The sequence below is a fragment of the Bubalus bubalis genome, chromosome 10 (genome assembly GCF_019923935.1).
Source record: "Bubalus bubalis isolate 160015118507 breed Murrah chromosome 10, NDDB_SH_1, whole genome shotgun sequence".
Lineage (NCBI taxonomy): Eukaryota > Metazoa > Chordata > Mammalia > Artiodactyla > Bovidae > Bubalus > Bubalus bubalis.
The window spans coordinates 22,839,447-22,855,109 of record NC_059166.1 but is presented as its reverse complement, the minus strand read 5'-3'; the positions used below and the strand labels follow the sequence as shown (position 1 = coordinate 22,855,109).

Here is a 15,663-nt window from a genome sequence, read left to right as displayed (position 1 = left end):
TGTTCTTATAAGCCTATGAGATGATCAGCAGTGAGAGGCTTTCACCAGAGTATGGGCATTCTTGGGGTTTTTTCCGAAGAAAACAAGAAATCAGGAGGCAAAAAGGTTTACTGTTAGTAAATAAACCAATGCTATAAGGAAAAAATAATATATCTATAAATTAATGATCAATCTTTCTGCAGAATCTTGAACAGCTTCTTAAAGATGTTGGTGGAGTGTTTGATCAATGTGAAGTCAAATAACTGGCCTGGTCTACTTTTCTGATTATATAATCTTTTATAGTAACTAAATCTTCATGCCTTTCCTCCCCTCCCCCACCCAATTAATAAACAGAAAAAAATGAAGAAGAAGAGCAAGAAGCAAAAATGGAACTTAAACGCAGACTCAGCAGAAAGGTAATGAAACTATGACTGTTAATGAGCATGTGTATTTTGAGATATATCATTTTTAAAATGTAGATCAGTGCTCTACATGTAAATCTGATATTTAGGAATATTCCTATTAACCTACTAACCATAAACATTCCTATTAACCTGCTAACTAATCACTAACATTAAAATAAATGTAATGCTTATAATGTGAATTATGTTTATATTAATAATTGCATAATGTGCTAATTTTGAAAAGTTGACAATCAAAAGTTCTAAATTACATTTGCCAATTATGAAAATAGCATAATCTGTGTGAAAAAATTTAAACACCACAAGAAACAGAAAAGACTGGAAAATCATGCAAATATCTCCCATTCATAAATAGCCATTATTAACATTTCAATCTATAGTTTTAAAAAATGCTCACACTTTCCACGTGGTCTTTGAAATACTGAATAAATATTTGGTTATTATTGAAGATTCTGAGCTGAGTGAGTAATTTATAAAGTGAACTTAATCATCCAGCTTGCCTGCTGCACTGCTACCCAAGTTCACAAATGGTTTCGCTCCAAAACTCAGTCAGTTGTTACTACTCATTTATGAAAATAAAAATCTGATACTAGGACCATAGCTTTTTTCTTTAAGTATTAAAATAGTAATAGTCTTCAGAAAAATTAAGCACTATCAGAGTTTTCATTTATTACAAACACCTTATTCAGAAATTCTTTAGATAAACCTTTCACACCTGAATAAGGCAGGAAGAATAAAATATGACATCTGCAGCAAAGCGTGTGACCTGACCCACATTTAATTTGGGCTGGCTGTGGAGTTCACAGCAAAAGCATTCGCAGGCATGTAGAAGAAGCACTCCATTCCCATTGGAAGGGTGGAGACTGTATTTCCAGAGGTTTTGGTTTTGATTTTTAGGGCAAAAGATCCTTAATTCATCTCTTTTTTTCCTCAAAGAGCCTAAACATCAAATAATAATCAAGCTGAGAAAGATGCTGTAAGCCATTCTAGAGATGGCTCTTCTAGCAATTCATGGCCATTAAGTTACCAGCTCACTCGGAGGGAGGGTATGGCAGCCCAGTCCAGTATTCTTGACTGGAGAATTCCATGGACAGAGGAGCCTGGAGGGCTATAGTCCATAGGGTCACAAAGAGTTGGACATGACTAAGGCGACTTAGCGTGCATGTTACCAACTACAGATAAGCAATGACTCCTCCCCCTTGCTCAGTCCACCCCTGTCATACATATGATCTTTTCTCAATCCGTTTGGGGGCTGCCAGGAGACAACAGAGCTGCCCTACCTCTGATTGCCTGTACTGCACAGAGCTCCCTCCTACAGGTGCGAAACATTCCATAGACTTAATAGCCACCCTGGGACTGGCACAGCCCTGAAGGACAAGACTGGATGGAGAATTTCTAACCTGTGTGGCCATTGGTTACTTGCCTTTTGGGAAGTCGCCGGAGGCAAGGGTTTCTCTATTTCCTCAACCGTATCCACCCTGGAAGGGCAGTAAGAAGCTAACAATATATATATAGGACAGTAACTGAGACGATAACAAAACCACTTAGATTGTTCCTTCCTTTGTCTATCACCTACTAGGGCTTTATGAATATAGAAGGAGCCAAGTTGCCATATCCCAGGTCAAATGGGTTCAGTGTGTAGACCCAGACTGTCTAAGAATCCCTGAATGCCTTGAATGTTAGAGCACTGACAGTTCAGCCTCTGGTTTTACTCAAGAGGAAGCTAAGGAAAGGGAGTATTTTTGACTACAAAAGCATCCATTTTTTGGTGAGCATGCTTAATTTTTCCAAAAATTGAGCCCATGCAAATACGGAATGATTCCAAAGAGGTCCACTTAGATCATAGATAGTCTGGCTGTATATATATATATATATATATGGAGATATTATATCCATATATATATTATATACATTATACGGAGAAGGCAATGGCACCCCACTCCAGTACTCTTGCCTGGAAAATCCCATGGACGGAGGACCCTGGTGGGCCACAGTCCATGGGGTCGCTAAGAGTCAGACACGACTGAGCGACTTCACTTTCACTTTTCACTCTCATGCATTGGAGAAGGAAATGGCAACCCACTCCAGTGTTCTTGCCTGGAGAATCCCAGGGACAGGGGAGCCTGGTGGGCTGCCGTCTATGGGGTCGCACAGAATCGGACACGACTGAAGCGACTTAGCAGCAGCAGCAGCATACATTATACATTATATACATATATTATACATTATATACATACATACATATATATGTATACATATACATATGTATACATGTATACATATATATGTATGTATGTATGTATGTATGTATCTTCACTTTCACTTTTCACTTTCATGCATTGGAGAAAGAAATGGCAACCCACTCCAGTATGTATGTATATATATGGAGAGAGAGAGAGACTGAAAATGGACCTTTTCTGTAAAACAGAGGACTGAGTCTACCTAACTGACAATACTGTGACACCTCCCAACTGAGAAAGGTTGCAAAATCATGAACCTTTATATTGGAGAGTGGATGATACCTGTCAACCAGGGGCTAAGTTTCTTTAGTGTCTTAAGAACCGTTTCTGTCTTATTCTTGGGCTTGAGAGGGGTCCAGGAGAGGAAAGCAAATGCACACAGGGTGTAGTAGATTAAATATAACTGTAAATTTGAATTTCACAAAGACCACAGAGAGAATCCACCTAACTGGAAGTGTCTTGAAGGTTGCAGCTGGTTTTAAGCAGTTGTGACCTCCCTAAAGTGCAGTTTTCCAGCAAGTGCCCCTTCCTCATTCCTGCACATCAGTTTCTCAGTGCCAAGGGTCAATGTCAAATCTTGGCCTGGGTCCTTAGACTCTCACAAAAGACTGTTGTAGGCTCACCCTTCACTGGACTATTTCTTTGTTATAACTTTGTGCATCTGTGACTATGCAGGTATAATGTAGAAGGAACATAGATTTTTATTCTCATTTCTACAGTTTGTAGGGCTTCTGTCTTGATAATTCAATCTTTAAGCCAGCCATTCCATATCTGGATTACTATTGTGTCTGTACTGCTTCCTGTTCCCCATGTCAGAGATGCCAGGCAAGGTGGGGAAGATAGCATAATGCAGCCAGTTGCCAAAGATTGTGACCTATCTAACAAGGATGATTTTTATAGCCTCAGAATTAGGGCATTCTGCTTTCTAGTTCTCATTAGAAACTCCCAAGATGCTGCTGCCTTTTTTTTGTTTTTTTTTTTTTTGATATCTGAAAGTGACCTTATAACTTTGAAGTTCTCTATAGAAAAACATGCCACCATGAGGCTGTAAATGGTTTATTGAACTATCCTTTTTTCTTTATCCTCCTGCAGCTCAGCCTGAGACCCACAGTGGCAGAGCTGCAGGCTCGAAGGATCCTGCGGTTTAACGAGTATGTGGAAGTCACCGATTCACCTGACTATGATCGCCGGGCAGACAAGCCCTGGGCCAGGTTAACACCTGCAGACAAGGCAAGACTTCAGTGGCATGAGCCATGATTTTATTTATTTATGATTTTATTGCTTTTCTGAAATTGCCAGTACCTACTTACCCTCTACTTAGTCATCTTGGGAGATTAAGTATTACCAAATATCCTAATACTTTTCTGCCTTTGATTATTTAAGCCACTTAAGTGATATATTTATCGATGTAGTTCTTTCAACTGAGTTTCAGAAAAAAAACTTGTTCTTAGTTACCATGTAACCCATCTGCAAACAAATCTGAATTGGGGTGGGAGAGTGCTTTCCCACAACCATTATTTACCCTTACTCTTAGAAAATATACAAGTTATTCTTGGAAAAGGTATTGATGTGTATCGAGGCTGGCACACATTTTCTATAAATGGCCAGAAAGTCAATATTTCCGGTTTTGTAGGCCATCCAGTCTTTATTACAATGGCTCAACTCTGCCTTTGTAGCAGGGAAGCAGCCATAGACAATGTGTAAGTGAGTGGATCTATATGTGGTCCAATAAAACTTTATAAAAACAGATGATGAGGCAGAACACTCGATGACATAAATCAAAGCAATATCTTCTATGACCCACCTCCTAGAGTAATGGAAATAAAAACAAAAATAAACAAGTGGGACCTGATTAAAAGCTTTTGCACAGCAAAGAAGACTACAAACAAGGTGAAAAGACAACCCTCAGAATGGGAGAAAATAATAGCAAAGGAAACAACTGATAAAGAATTAATTTCCAAAATATACAAGCAGCTCATACAGCTCAATACCAGAGAAGCAAACAACACAATCAAAAAGTGGGAAAGGGACCTGAAGAGACATTTCTCCAAAAAAAACATACAGATGGCTAACAAGCACACGAGAAGATGCTCAACATCACTCATTATTAGAGAAATGCAAATCAAAACTACAATGAGATACCACTTCACACCAGTCATAATGGCCATCATTAAAAAGTCTACAAACAATAAATGCTGGAGAGGGTGTGGAGAAAAGGGAACTCTCCTGCATTGCTGGTGGGAATGTAAACTGATACAGCCACTGTGGAAGACAGTATGGAGACTCCTTAAAAAGCTAGGAGTGAAACCACTATATGACCCAGCAATCCCACTCCTAGGCATATACCCTGAGGAAATCAAAACTGAAAAACACACGTGTACTCCAGTGTTCATTGCAGCACTATTTACAATAGCTAGAACATGGAAGCAACCTAGATGTCCATCAACAGATGAATGGATAAAGAATCTGTGGTACATATAGATATTGGAATACTACTTAGCCATAAAAAGGAACTCATTTGAATCTGTTCTAATGAGGTGGATGAAACTAGAGAGTATTATACAGAGTGAAGTAAGTCAGAAAGAGAAATATGAATATCGTATTCTGACACATATATATGGAATCTGAAGAGATGGCACTGATGAATTTATTTTCAGGGCAGCAGTGGAGAAACTGACATAGGGAACAGACCTATGGACACAGTGGGAGGAGAGGAGGGAGAAGGGGAGATTTACAGAGAGAGTAACATAGAAGTCTACAATACCATATATAAAATAGATAGCTAATGGGAATTTGCTGTATGACTCAAGGAACTCAAACAGGGGCTCTGTGACAGGCTGAAGGTTGGGATGGGGAGGGAGATGGGCGGGAGGTCCAGGAGGAAGGGGACATGGGTATATCTATGGCTGATTCTCCTTGATGTATGAGAGAAAGCCACAAAACTCTGTAAAGCAATTATCCTTCAAATAAAAAAAAACATATGGTGGACCACATTTGGCCTGTGGGTCATAGTTTACCAACCCTCAATCTCTTTCATGCCTCACAGTTCAGAAAAACTGCAATATAGAGAGGGTTCCATCATGAAGAGAGACAATTTTATGAGTATTATGGTTACATAGTTAAAGAATTTTGCCAATCAGTTGTTTTTACATTTTTCATTTTAAAGTTTTCCTGATCTCCCAAATAAAGGTTTCTAATTTTTGTCTCTGAACAAAATTTGGTATCAAATAAACTCAGGTCATACCCAGTCTTAATATTAGAACTAGGCTTTTAGTTACAGTCTATGCTGACACCATTTAATTGAATTCATTCTGTAAAGCACCTGGTATGAGTCAGACTCATATTAGAGATATGGAGTCAGTAATTCTTAGCTCATAAGAAGTGAAAACTAGGAAGGAGTAAGGTTACAAAGGAAGAATGTTCCAAATGAAAAGGGATTCTGGAGGCTGAGAATAGCACCCAAGAAAGCCAATCAGTCCCTCACTGAAAGGACTGATGCTAAAGCTGAAACTCCAGTACTTTGGCCACCTGATTCGAAGAACTGACTCATTGGGAAAGACTCTGATGCTGGGAAAGACTCTGATGCTGGGAAAGATTGATGGCAGGAGGAGAAGGGGATGACAGAGGATGAGATGGTTGGATGGCATCACTGACTCGATGGACATGAGTTTGAGCAAGCTCTGGGAGTTGGTGATGGACAGGGAGGCCTGGTGTGCTGCAGTCCATGAGGTCGCAAAGAGTTGGACACGAATGAGCGACTGAACTGAACTGAAGCCAACATGAAGAGCCATTAAGAAACACTGAAATGAAATGTCTATGAGGTGGGGAAAGAGAAGAGTTAGCCCAGCAGCCTGGGGAGGGGAGTGTCGGCTCACAAGTGGTTGGTTACGTAGTGAGAGGAGGCATTTTAACAGACTGACAGGTGGAAGCCTGACTGTGGTGGGAACCCTGAGAATAAAACACAGTCCCAAGAGTCTTGCTGCAAAGAAGTATAAGCTAGTCACCTGAGGGAGAATGATTGGGAATGCTGCAAGCTTGAGTGAGTAGATTTGGAAAATAATATCAAGAGAATGATTTTTTTTCTAATCTGTGGGAAATACTTGAGCAATCTTTTATGCCATGAGAAAGGAGCCAAAAGAAAGGGAAAGGTTGCCTCTGGGAGAAAAAGTCAGTGAGAGAGTGGTGCATAATCAATGGAGCAGCAAGTCACTGCTTATGCAGAAAAGGTGAGGAGAAAACCCTTGAGGGTGGGATGGTCAGCGAGGCGGAGGAAGGTGCACTTTAAGAGGAGGCTTTCCCAGGAAGGGGAATCACGAGGATTGAGGGCAGCCATGAGGGCGTGAAGGAGACTGTGATACTCAGGTCCTGGGTCAAGCCCACCATCAATCACTACCATGTTTCCCGAAGGAACTGGTCAAGTTTATGGCTTTCCAAGAATTGCCTATAAACTACTTAATGTGGTCTCTTGCCCTTAAGCAAGAGAGACTTGGGTCATTGACTGTTACTCAGCTGACAGATGGGCTTCTGTGGAGGGTCTGAAGTGGTTTGTTTATATGTCTGGTGTCTTGGTGAAAAGTGAAAAGAAAGTGTTAGTAACTCAGTTGTGTCTGATTCTTTGGGACCCAATGAACTGTAGCCCCCCCAGCTTCTCTGTCCATGGAATTCTCCAGGAAAGAATACTGGAGTGGTAGCCTTTCCCTTCTCCAGGGGATCTTCCTGACTCAGGGATCAAACCCAGGTCTCCTGCATTGCAGGCAGATTGTTTACCATCTGACAATGTCTCAGAGGCTAGGCTTAGCCCTGGGCTCAGCTGGGGCTGTCCACCAAGCCACCGACATGTGGCTTTTTCAGCATGGTGGCCTCAGAGTTGTCAGATTTCTTACATGGTGGCTGGCTTGCCCCAGAGCACGTGCCCAGAGAGAACCAGGTAAAAGCTGCATGGACTTTTCTGACCCAGCTTTAGAAGGCACCCAGCCTCGCTTTCCCAACATTCTGTGAGTTCTAAGCAAGTCATTAGGGCAGCTCAAATTTAAGGGGAGGGTAATTAGCTCTACCTTTCAGTGCGGGGAATGGTGGCAAGGTCAGATTGCAGAAGAGCGTGTGAGCTGGAATTATTATTGCTGCCATCTTTGGAAAATGCAGTTTGCCATTTCCACCATTCCCAGTTATTATGTTACTCAAATGTTGAATTTCAGAAAGGCAGATAGAGGGTGGCCAGGTAAATGAGTAGAAATCACATGCAAGTGCAAAGTGTACAAGCAGTGAGAATCTAAATGATTAACCACCCTCGTATGTAAACTGCATTTTCCCATATGCTTGAAATACTCCTTCCTAACTCTTGTCTGTTATTGGAAGGTAAAGTTTATCCACCTCGAGCTATAATAACAGAGAGGGTTTTTTAACAAAAATAGATTCTTGTGCTGAACTTGTAGGCTGCAGGGGAGATGTATTTGGTCAGGTTTTATTCCACAGGTTTAATGTCTGTTCATGAGTAACTTGAAAGCACATGACATTCACGTCTCCCTTGCCGATTGAACCCTGAGTGGCAGAGCTAAGCCAGGGGCCTCTCTACCCATACACGAGACTCATTTTGTCCCTTTGGCATTTTCTCTCCCCTTAACCCTGAGATTTCTGAAGGTCTCGATGACTACATTTTTAGAACTGTATTTGTATTGTAGGTTTTTTGTCTTCCTTAAAGAAAAATAAGAACAATTTCTTTTTAGATAGAAAAAAATGTATACTTTTTAAAGATAGAAAATAGAAAAAAAAGACAATTTAAAATAATTCTTTTGCTATATACCTGAAACTGACACATTGTAAATCAACTGTACTTCAACAAAAATTTTTAAAAAGAAAATAAAAATGCTTTTAATGTATAGTACTTTGTATACACACAAGTGACTCATGTTCATTGGCAGAAATCAGAATATTCAAAAATACAAGGTGAGAAAATAACAATTACAGTGTACATCAATGCATATTTTTAAGAGTTTCTAAAAATATTGTTTTTAACCTAACACTGGAAAAAGATCGTTTATTTTCTCTTGATGTTAAAAGATTTGTATAGTGAAATGTTACTTATTGCCCAGAGATACTAAAAGTATCAACAGTCTTAGGCTATATTTTATTTTAGAATGAAAATGTATGTTAATCATCATTATTATAAAAATCATTCCTGGATTTCTGTTGCTTTTTACCTTAAAACATTTCATAATATATAATAAGATTTATAATAATATAGTTTTAGTTAATTGATAATAAAAACTTGTATTTACCTTTCATATTAAAAAGTTTTGCTTTTGAACTATATATCCCATTTAAAGAAAAAAAAACGATTGAAAGTAAATATTTCTACCTCTGCTCTCAGAATAAACACTGAACTTCCTGCCAGGCTAAAGAAGCCGTGCTTTCTCTCTCTTTTGTTAGTGCTATTTTCTTAGCCCCTCTAAGATACCACTTTGCATTTAAAATGTCTTTGAACTTCAAGTGTAAACAAAAGGGATCAGTGTCAATTAGTCAATAACCAATCAATGCCCAGTTTATGAAAACACTGTGCCAGGTGCTCTGGGAAATGTCATAAATCTGGTGTGTGTTAGTCACTCTTTACAGCCCCATGGACTGTATAGCACATCAGGCTCCTCTGTCCATGGGATTCTACAGGCATGCATACTGGAGTGGGTAGCCATTCCCTTCTCCAGCGGGATCTTCCCAGCCCAGGGATTGAACCTTGGTCTCCTGCATTGCTGGTGGATTCTTTACTATCTGAGGCACCAGAGAAACCCTTAAATCTGGTAGTCATGTTAACTGCCCACAATGGGAAAGAGAAGTGGTGGGGGAAATGCCTTATTAATTGTAAACTCAATGGAGCTTAAGTCACCTTTAAGGTAAAATTTTTTAGTTTAGAATATCTGTGCTCGGGTAGGTTGTTTGGTTGCTTAGTTGTGTCTGACTTTTTGTGAGCCCCCCATGGACTGCAGCATGCCAGGCTTTCCTGCCCTTCATCATCCCCTGGAGTTTGCTCAAAACTCATGTCCATTGAGTCGGTGCTTGGGTAGAGCACTAGAAACAAATACACATATAGTAGGATACATGTGGCCTATGTAATCTACATATGGCCTATATCAGTATCTGTGCTGAGGTAGACAAATCCTAAGGTGACAAGTAGAGCCAGAGAAGGCCGTCAACTTGGCTTGAAGACCAAGGCTCACACAGCAGTTACCATCTCCCTGGGGTTGGCCATGGGTGGGGAAGGCAGGCTTTAGAGCTGGGTGCTTATGGATTTGATTCCTGCTTGGCCACTTGGTAGATGTTTGACCTTGGCCAAGTTATTTAACTTGGGTTTCCTCACTAGTAAAGTACATCCAATTAGATCTATCTTGAGAATTAGGTAGGTTATTTGTGAAGTTTCAGCTCATCAATAAATGGTAACTCTTACCAGTATTACATTCATGGTCAGGCTTGATAATTTAAGCTTTGTTCCCCATTGGTGACATTTTCACTACTCATTGAAGCCTCAGTTTACAGTCTAGTCTAAATTTATCCAATGAAAGAGAATCCAGAATTTTTCAGATGATACATGGGTTTGTCCAACAAGTTACCTAGTAGTCATTTATTAAAAACCTCCTAATATATTAAGTATTATCTTAAATGCTGGGAACATAAGAATGAATAGAATATACCACCCTTCCAGGGATACAGTGTCTAAACAGGTCCTAGGAAAGACTGAGATTTTAATTCCATACGGAGACATTCTTTGGCTTGTTCATGCTTACGACAGCTGAGTATACTTACCTACCCATGGCATTGATCTTGACGAGTAGTCAAGAAATCCTCTCCATGTTAAATATCAGATTTTTATCAAAGAAATAAACAAAAGACATGAAAATGATGGGAGTTCTCGTTCATCCTGGCTTCACAGATTATGTTATTTGAGGAAGCAGCAAGGTCTGTGTATTCAGCAAATCACCTGTTGCCTCTGGCCAGGCTGACCCTTGAGTGGACTGGGAGTGATAAATAGATGTTCTGTGACCAGTCATCACAAGTAACCAGTCATCAGTTTTAAACCTAGTTCCAGTCTTTTTTGTTTTTTTCTTTAACCTTTCTATAATTCTCACGGTACCAAAAATTACTACTTGGTGCTGGTACTGTCTTCTGTGGGCTTGATTTGTTTCAGTCTTAGAAATAGCTAGTTTTGGCTGAATGTCTTCCCATGGTTGATAGAACTCAGCACCATTCAGGCTCCAATCCCTCTAACTCTGCCTACCTCTTCCTGTCCCATTATCTTTCAAAAAAAAAAATCAGTCCCAGGACTTCCCTGGTGGTCCTGTGGTTGAGACTCCATGCTTTCAATGCAGGGGCCACGAGTTCGATCCCTGGTCAGGGAATTAAGATCCCACATGCTGCAGGGTGAGGCCAAAAACAAACAGACAAACACACACACAAAAACAACTCAAAAAATTATCAGTCCCATTTACACTTATGTGAATAGTTATTAGGCTTCAATTCTGGTCTCATTTGTATAGAAAGGAGTTAAGATTATTGTCCATGTATTTCCCTAACATAAAGGGCATTTAATTACTTTTTTTTCCTTTCAAAACTCTCTCAGGAAACTTTCTCTCTAAATGATAAGAGGAAGTAACTTGTGGAATAAAGCCGTGGTCTTTCTTCAGTAGATTTTTTTTAATGAGTATTGCATTCCTTTAACTGCCTAGAGTCACATCTTCCTGATGTATATTTTCAAACAACCAGCCCCTGTAATTTCCTATCATATTCATTGCCTGTAATTGACTCGGCATTTCTAGTTATAACCAGCACACACAGCGTAGAGATCTGAGACAATTATGTGGATGACATAGGCCCTGAAGTTCATTTTATTAGAAAGAGTGTGGGACTTGAAGGAAGAGGGCCTGCCTGTCTCCATACAGAGTCGTCACAATATTAATGACTGTATCCCTGTGCTATACATTATATCCCTATGACTCATTTATTTTATAATGAAAGTTTGTACCTGTTAATCTCTCTCACCTATTTTACTCATCTTTCTTCCTACCCTCTTACCCTTGGCAGCCACCAGTTTGTTCTTTGTACCTTTGCATCTGTTTCTGGTTTGTTATGTTTGCTCATTTGTGTTTTTTAGATTCCACATATAAATGAAATCATACGGTATTTATTTTTCTCTGTCTGACTTAGTTCACTTAACATAGTACCCTCTAGGTCTATCCAGGTTGTTGCAAATGGCAAGATTTAATTATTTCTATGGCGGAGTAATACTCCATTGTATATGTGTGTGTGTGTGTGTGTGTATGTGTGTGCGTGTGTATGTACATATACCATATCTTCTTTATCCATTCATCTATCAGTGGACACTTGAGTAGATGAAGGAAAGCTTTTTGATAGATGTTAATTGGTGATGAGTATAGAGAGTCTTTGCTGTTTTAAATATCTGTTTCTTTTTTGGCTACGTTGGGTTTTTGTTGTTGCGCTCTGCCTTTCTTTAGTTGCAGTGAGTGGGGTCTATTTTTCTTGCAGTGCACGAGCTTCTCACTGCGGTGGCTTCTCCTGTTGCAGAGCACAGGCTCCAAGCGTGGGCTTCACCACTTGTGGCATGCAGGCTTAGTTGCCCCTCGACATTTGGGATCTTCCCAGACTAGGTATCAAACCAAGGTCCCCAGCATTGTGAGGTGGATTCTTAGCCACTGGACCATCAGGGAAGCCCCATTTTTCACTATCTTAGCTCCTGGTTCTGGGTATCAGTTTTTACAGTGAGTAAAGAAGAGTGTCCTTACTGTTGATCTCATTTGTGAAACAAGATATGTAATCTTATCACAGGGGACTTGGGCCCTGAAATATTTCTCTACTGGATTCATCCTCTTTCAAAAGCCAGTGGCAAGAACCATGGCCACAGTTCCCAGCCTCAGGTTCCTCATAGAAACTACAGGTACTGAGGAATAGATTTGGAGAGAAAAATAATCTGTGACTATAGGATTTAAACATAAGATTGAAAGCAGCATTGGGGAAAAGCTTATATATTGCAGAGTGATAGCTAGAGATGAGAGAAAGCCAGAGAGAAGCCCAGGGATTTCTTCTGTTTTTTTTCCTTTTCTAAAATACATCATTTTCCAACCACAAAGTGTGTATGCTGTGCTCAGCCACTCAGTTGTGTCCAGCTCTTTTCGACCCTTTGGATTGTAGCCAGCCAGGCTCCTTGGGATTTTTCAGGCAAGAGTACTGGAGTGGGTTGCAATTTCCTCCTCCAGGGGATCCTTCTGACCCAGGGATCAAACCTGCATGTCCTGTGTCTCCTGCATTGTAGGTGGATTCTTTACCTGATGAGTTATCGGGAAAGCCCCCCAATCACAAAGTAGATTTTCTTATCACCGTGGTTTGTAACTTCATTCTGTGTTTCAGCTGAGAAGTCTGTTTCTCAGAGGTTCTGAGGATGCTTTTATGAGTATTTTTTCATTTACAAAACTTCTTCATAAGGACTTCCCTGGTGGTTCAGTGGTAAAGAATCTGCCTACCAATGCAGGGGACTCAGGTTCGATCCCTGTTGCAGGAAGACTCCACATGGTTCAGAGCTGCAACTACTGGGCCCGTGGATTCTAGGGCCCGTGCTCCATAACAAGAGAAGCCACCACGATGAGAAGCCTGCATACCACAGCTAGAGCGTAGCCCCTGCTGGCCGCAGCTAGAGCAATCTGCCCACTCCCAGCAACAAAGATCTCAAACAGCAAAAAAAAAAAAAGAAAAAATACTTCTTCATAGAAAAATTAGAAAATAAAGATAAGTGTAAAATTGAAACCAAAAAACCATCCATGATCTAGCCAGTATTGTTAATGATAACTGGTGTTAACATTTGAATGAGTATCTCAGCTTTTCAACCTGTAAGCATCTCTTCCAACCCCAACATGTACATGGCTTGGATTATGTATTCAATAAATAATAATGGAAACAGCATTCTCCTCGATATTTTCTTTGAGTGGCTTTAAGTGCTGTGCTGAAATGTTTAATTCTAATTGTCTAAACTTTCAATACCAAAGAATAAATAGCAATTGCCTTCTCTGTAGCTCTGTGGCAGCTTGTCAAAGCCATGTTGCTGTGGGTGGTATGAAATGCAGAACTTTCATAGGAAAATGATACTGTTTCTCAGAAAAACTCATGACCTGTGCTATCCTCGTGGTCATCGAGGATGCGGTGGGTGTGTGACTCATAGATCAGGCCCCAGGGTGGGTTTGGCAAAGGCCCCCTTGCCTTCTGCCTTGTGAGTGGCACTTGCAGAGATCTATCCTGGTTTTTGTTTGGCTGTAGTATTGATACTGCATTTATCCCATCTTTAGAGGTAGGAACTCGAAATTCCTTTCTTCAAGATACTTCATAAAAGAATGTCTGCTTCATTGATTCTATATATGCTGAGAAAATGTGTGCTCTAACTAGTAATTCTGTTTATCTATTGTTTCCTACTTAGGCAGCAATAAGGAAAGAACTAAATGAATTTAAAAGCACAGAAATGGAAGTTCATGAAGAGAGTCGACAGTTTACCAGGTAGGTAAACGAGATGCAGTTGTGCAAATTAAAAATGAGTAAGATGGTAAATTTTATGTTACATGTATTTCATCACAATTTAAATTTTTTTTAAATATAGTTTAGCACGACACCATCTAGTGAACATTTCTGAAATTAAGTCCTTTTTTTTGTTTGTTTGTTTTCTTCCAAAGAAGTCTAAGTCATTCTAGAGGGCTGTGTTTCGGTTTCTTTCTTAGTTTTATATTCTGGTCCAAAAAACAAGCATCAGCATCATTTATTCTGCTCTTAAAGAGACTCAGTTGAAGTTTTATGCCCAGAACAGATGCTGGTGAAGGTTAGTGTGGGCACAGACATGTCTACTTTGGACTCACAGTAGACATAGCTTAGAAAGGGTAGAAGCTCAGTTTTTAGAAGGCATAGCTTAGAAAGGAATCTGATTTTTACTGATGCCACAGAAGCTCACTATAGTCCTACCATTTTTTTCTGCCAACACACTTCAGTTTCACAGGCTGCTAAAACTGGAAGAGGCTTGAGTGATCATACAGTCTGACCCTCATACTTCATAGGTGTTCTGTTTGTTTCTCTCTTATGGGTTTAAGTGCTTTGCTATATGTGTGTGTGTGCTCAGTCGTGTCTGGCTCTTTTGCCACCCCATGGACTAAAGCCCACCAGGCTCCTCTGTCCATGAAATTTTCCAGGCAAGCTTCTTTTCCACTACAAGAATCTTGGAGTGGGTTGCCATTTCCTACTCCAGAGGATCTTCCAACCCAGGGATCAAACCCATCTCTTGCATCTCCTGCTTTGGCAGGTGGATTCTTTACCACTGAGCCACCTGGGAAGCTCCTTTGCTATATATACACAACAGATGTTCTATAAGATTTTTCAAAGAATTTGCATGTCAGTCAAATCTTTGAAGCCTGTTATTGTTCAGTCACTAAGTGGTGTCCTACTCTTTGCAACCCCATGGGCTACAGCATGCCAGGCCTCCCCATCCCTCACTATCTCCCAGAGTTTGCCCAAGTTCATGTCTTGAGTCAGTCAGCTATCCAACCATATCATCCTCTGCTGCCCTCTTCTCCTTTTGCCTTTAGTCTTTCCCAGCAGTAGGGTCTTTTCCAGTGATCAGGTGGACAAAGTATTGGGGCTTCAGCTTCAGCATCAGTCCTTCCAATGAATAATCAGGGTTGATTTTCTTTAGGATTGACTAGTTTGATCTCCTTACTTTGAAACTTAAATTGTTTAAAAAAAAAAAATACTGGGACAGATGATTACATGAAGAATACCATGGTAGATCTTTCTGGAAAGCAAATACTGATCCCAAAAGTAGAAACAGCCTCTGTAGAGCAACCTTACATCAGGGTGTGATGGTATCTGCAGTGGGTTTTGTTTTGTTTTGTTTTCTTTGGTAACAGCTGATATGAAGGTAAGCTTTAAAAGTTTTTCCCACAATATAATGGTTAACACTCTTTAAAATGTCTTTAAAGACATTGGTGGGGGAG

At 40.1% G+C, this 15,663-nt stretch overlaps 1 protein-coding gene across 3 annotated transcripts in view; it reads left to right on the top strand.

The window, feature by feature from the left end:
- Positions 1–15,663, top strand: part of PHACTR2 (phosphatase and actin regulator 2) — a 297,414-nt gene that overhangs the window by 265,591 nt on the left and 16,160 nt on the right. For all 3 annotated transcript variants that reach the window (XM_025294444.3, XM_025294442.3, XM_006075193.4), the window contains 3 exons: positions 334–395; positions 3,734–3,871; positions 14,106–14,182. In XM_025294444.3, the coding sequence (XP_025150229.3) occupies positions 334–395; positions 3,734–3,871; positions 14,106–14,182 (277 nt within the window). The remainder of the gene's footprint in view (positions 1–333; positions 396–3,733; positions 3,872–14,105; positions 14,183–15,663) is intronic.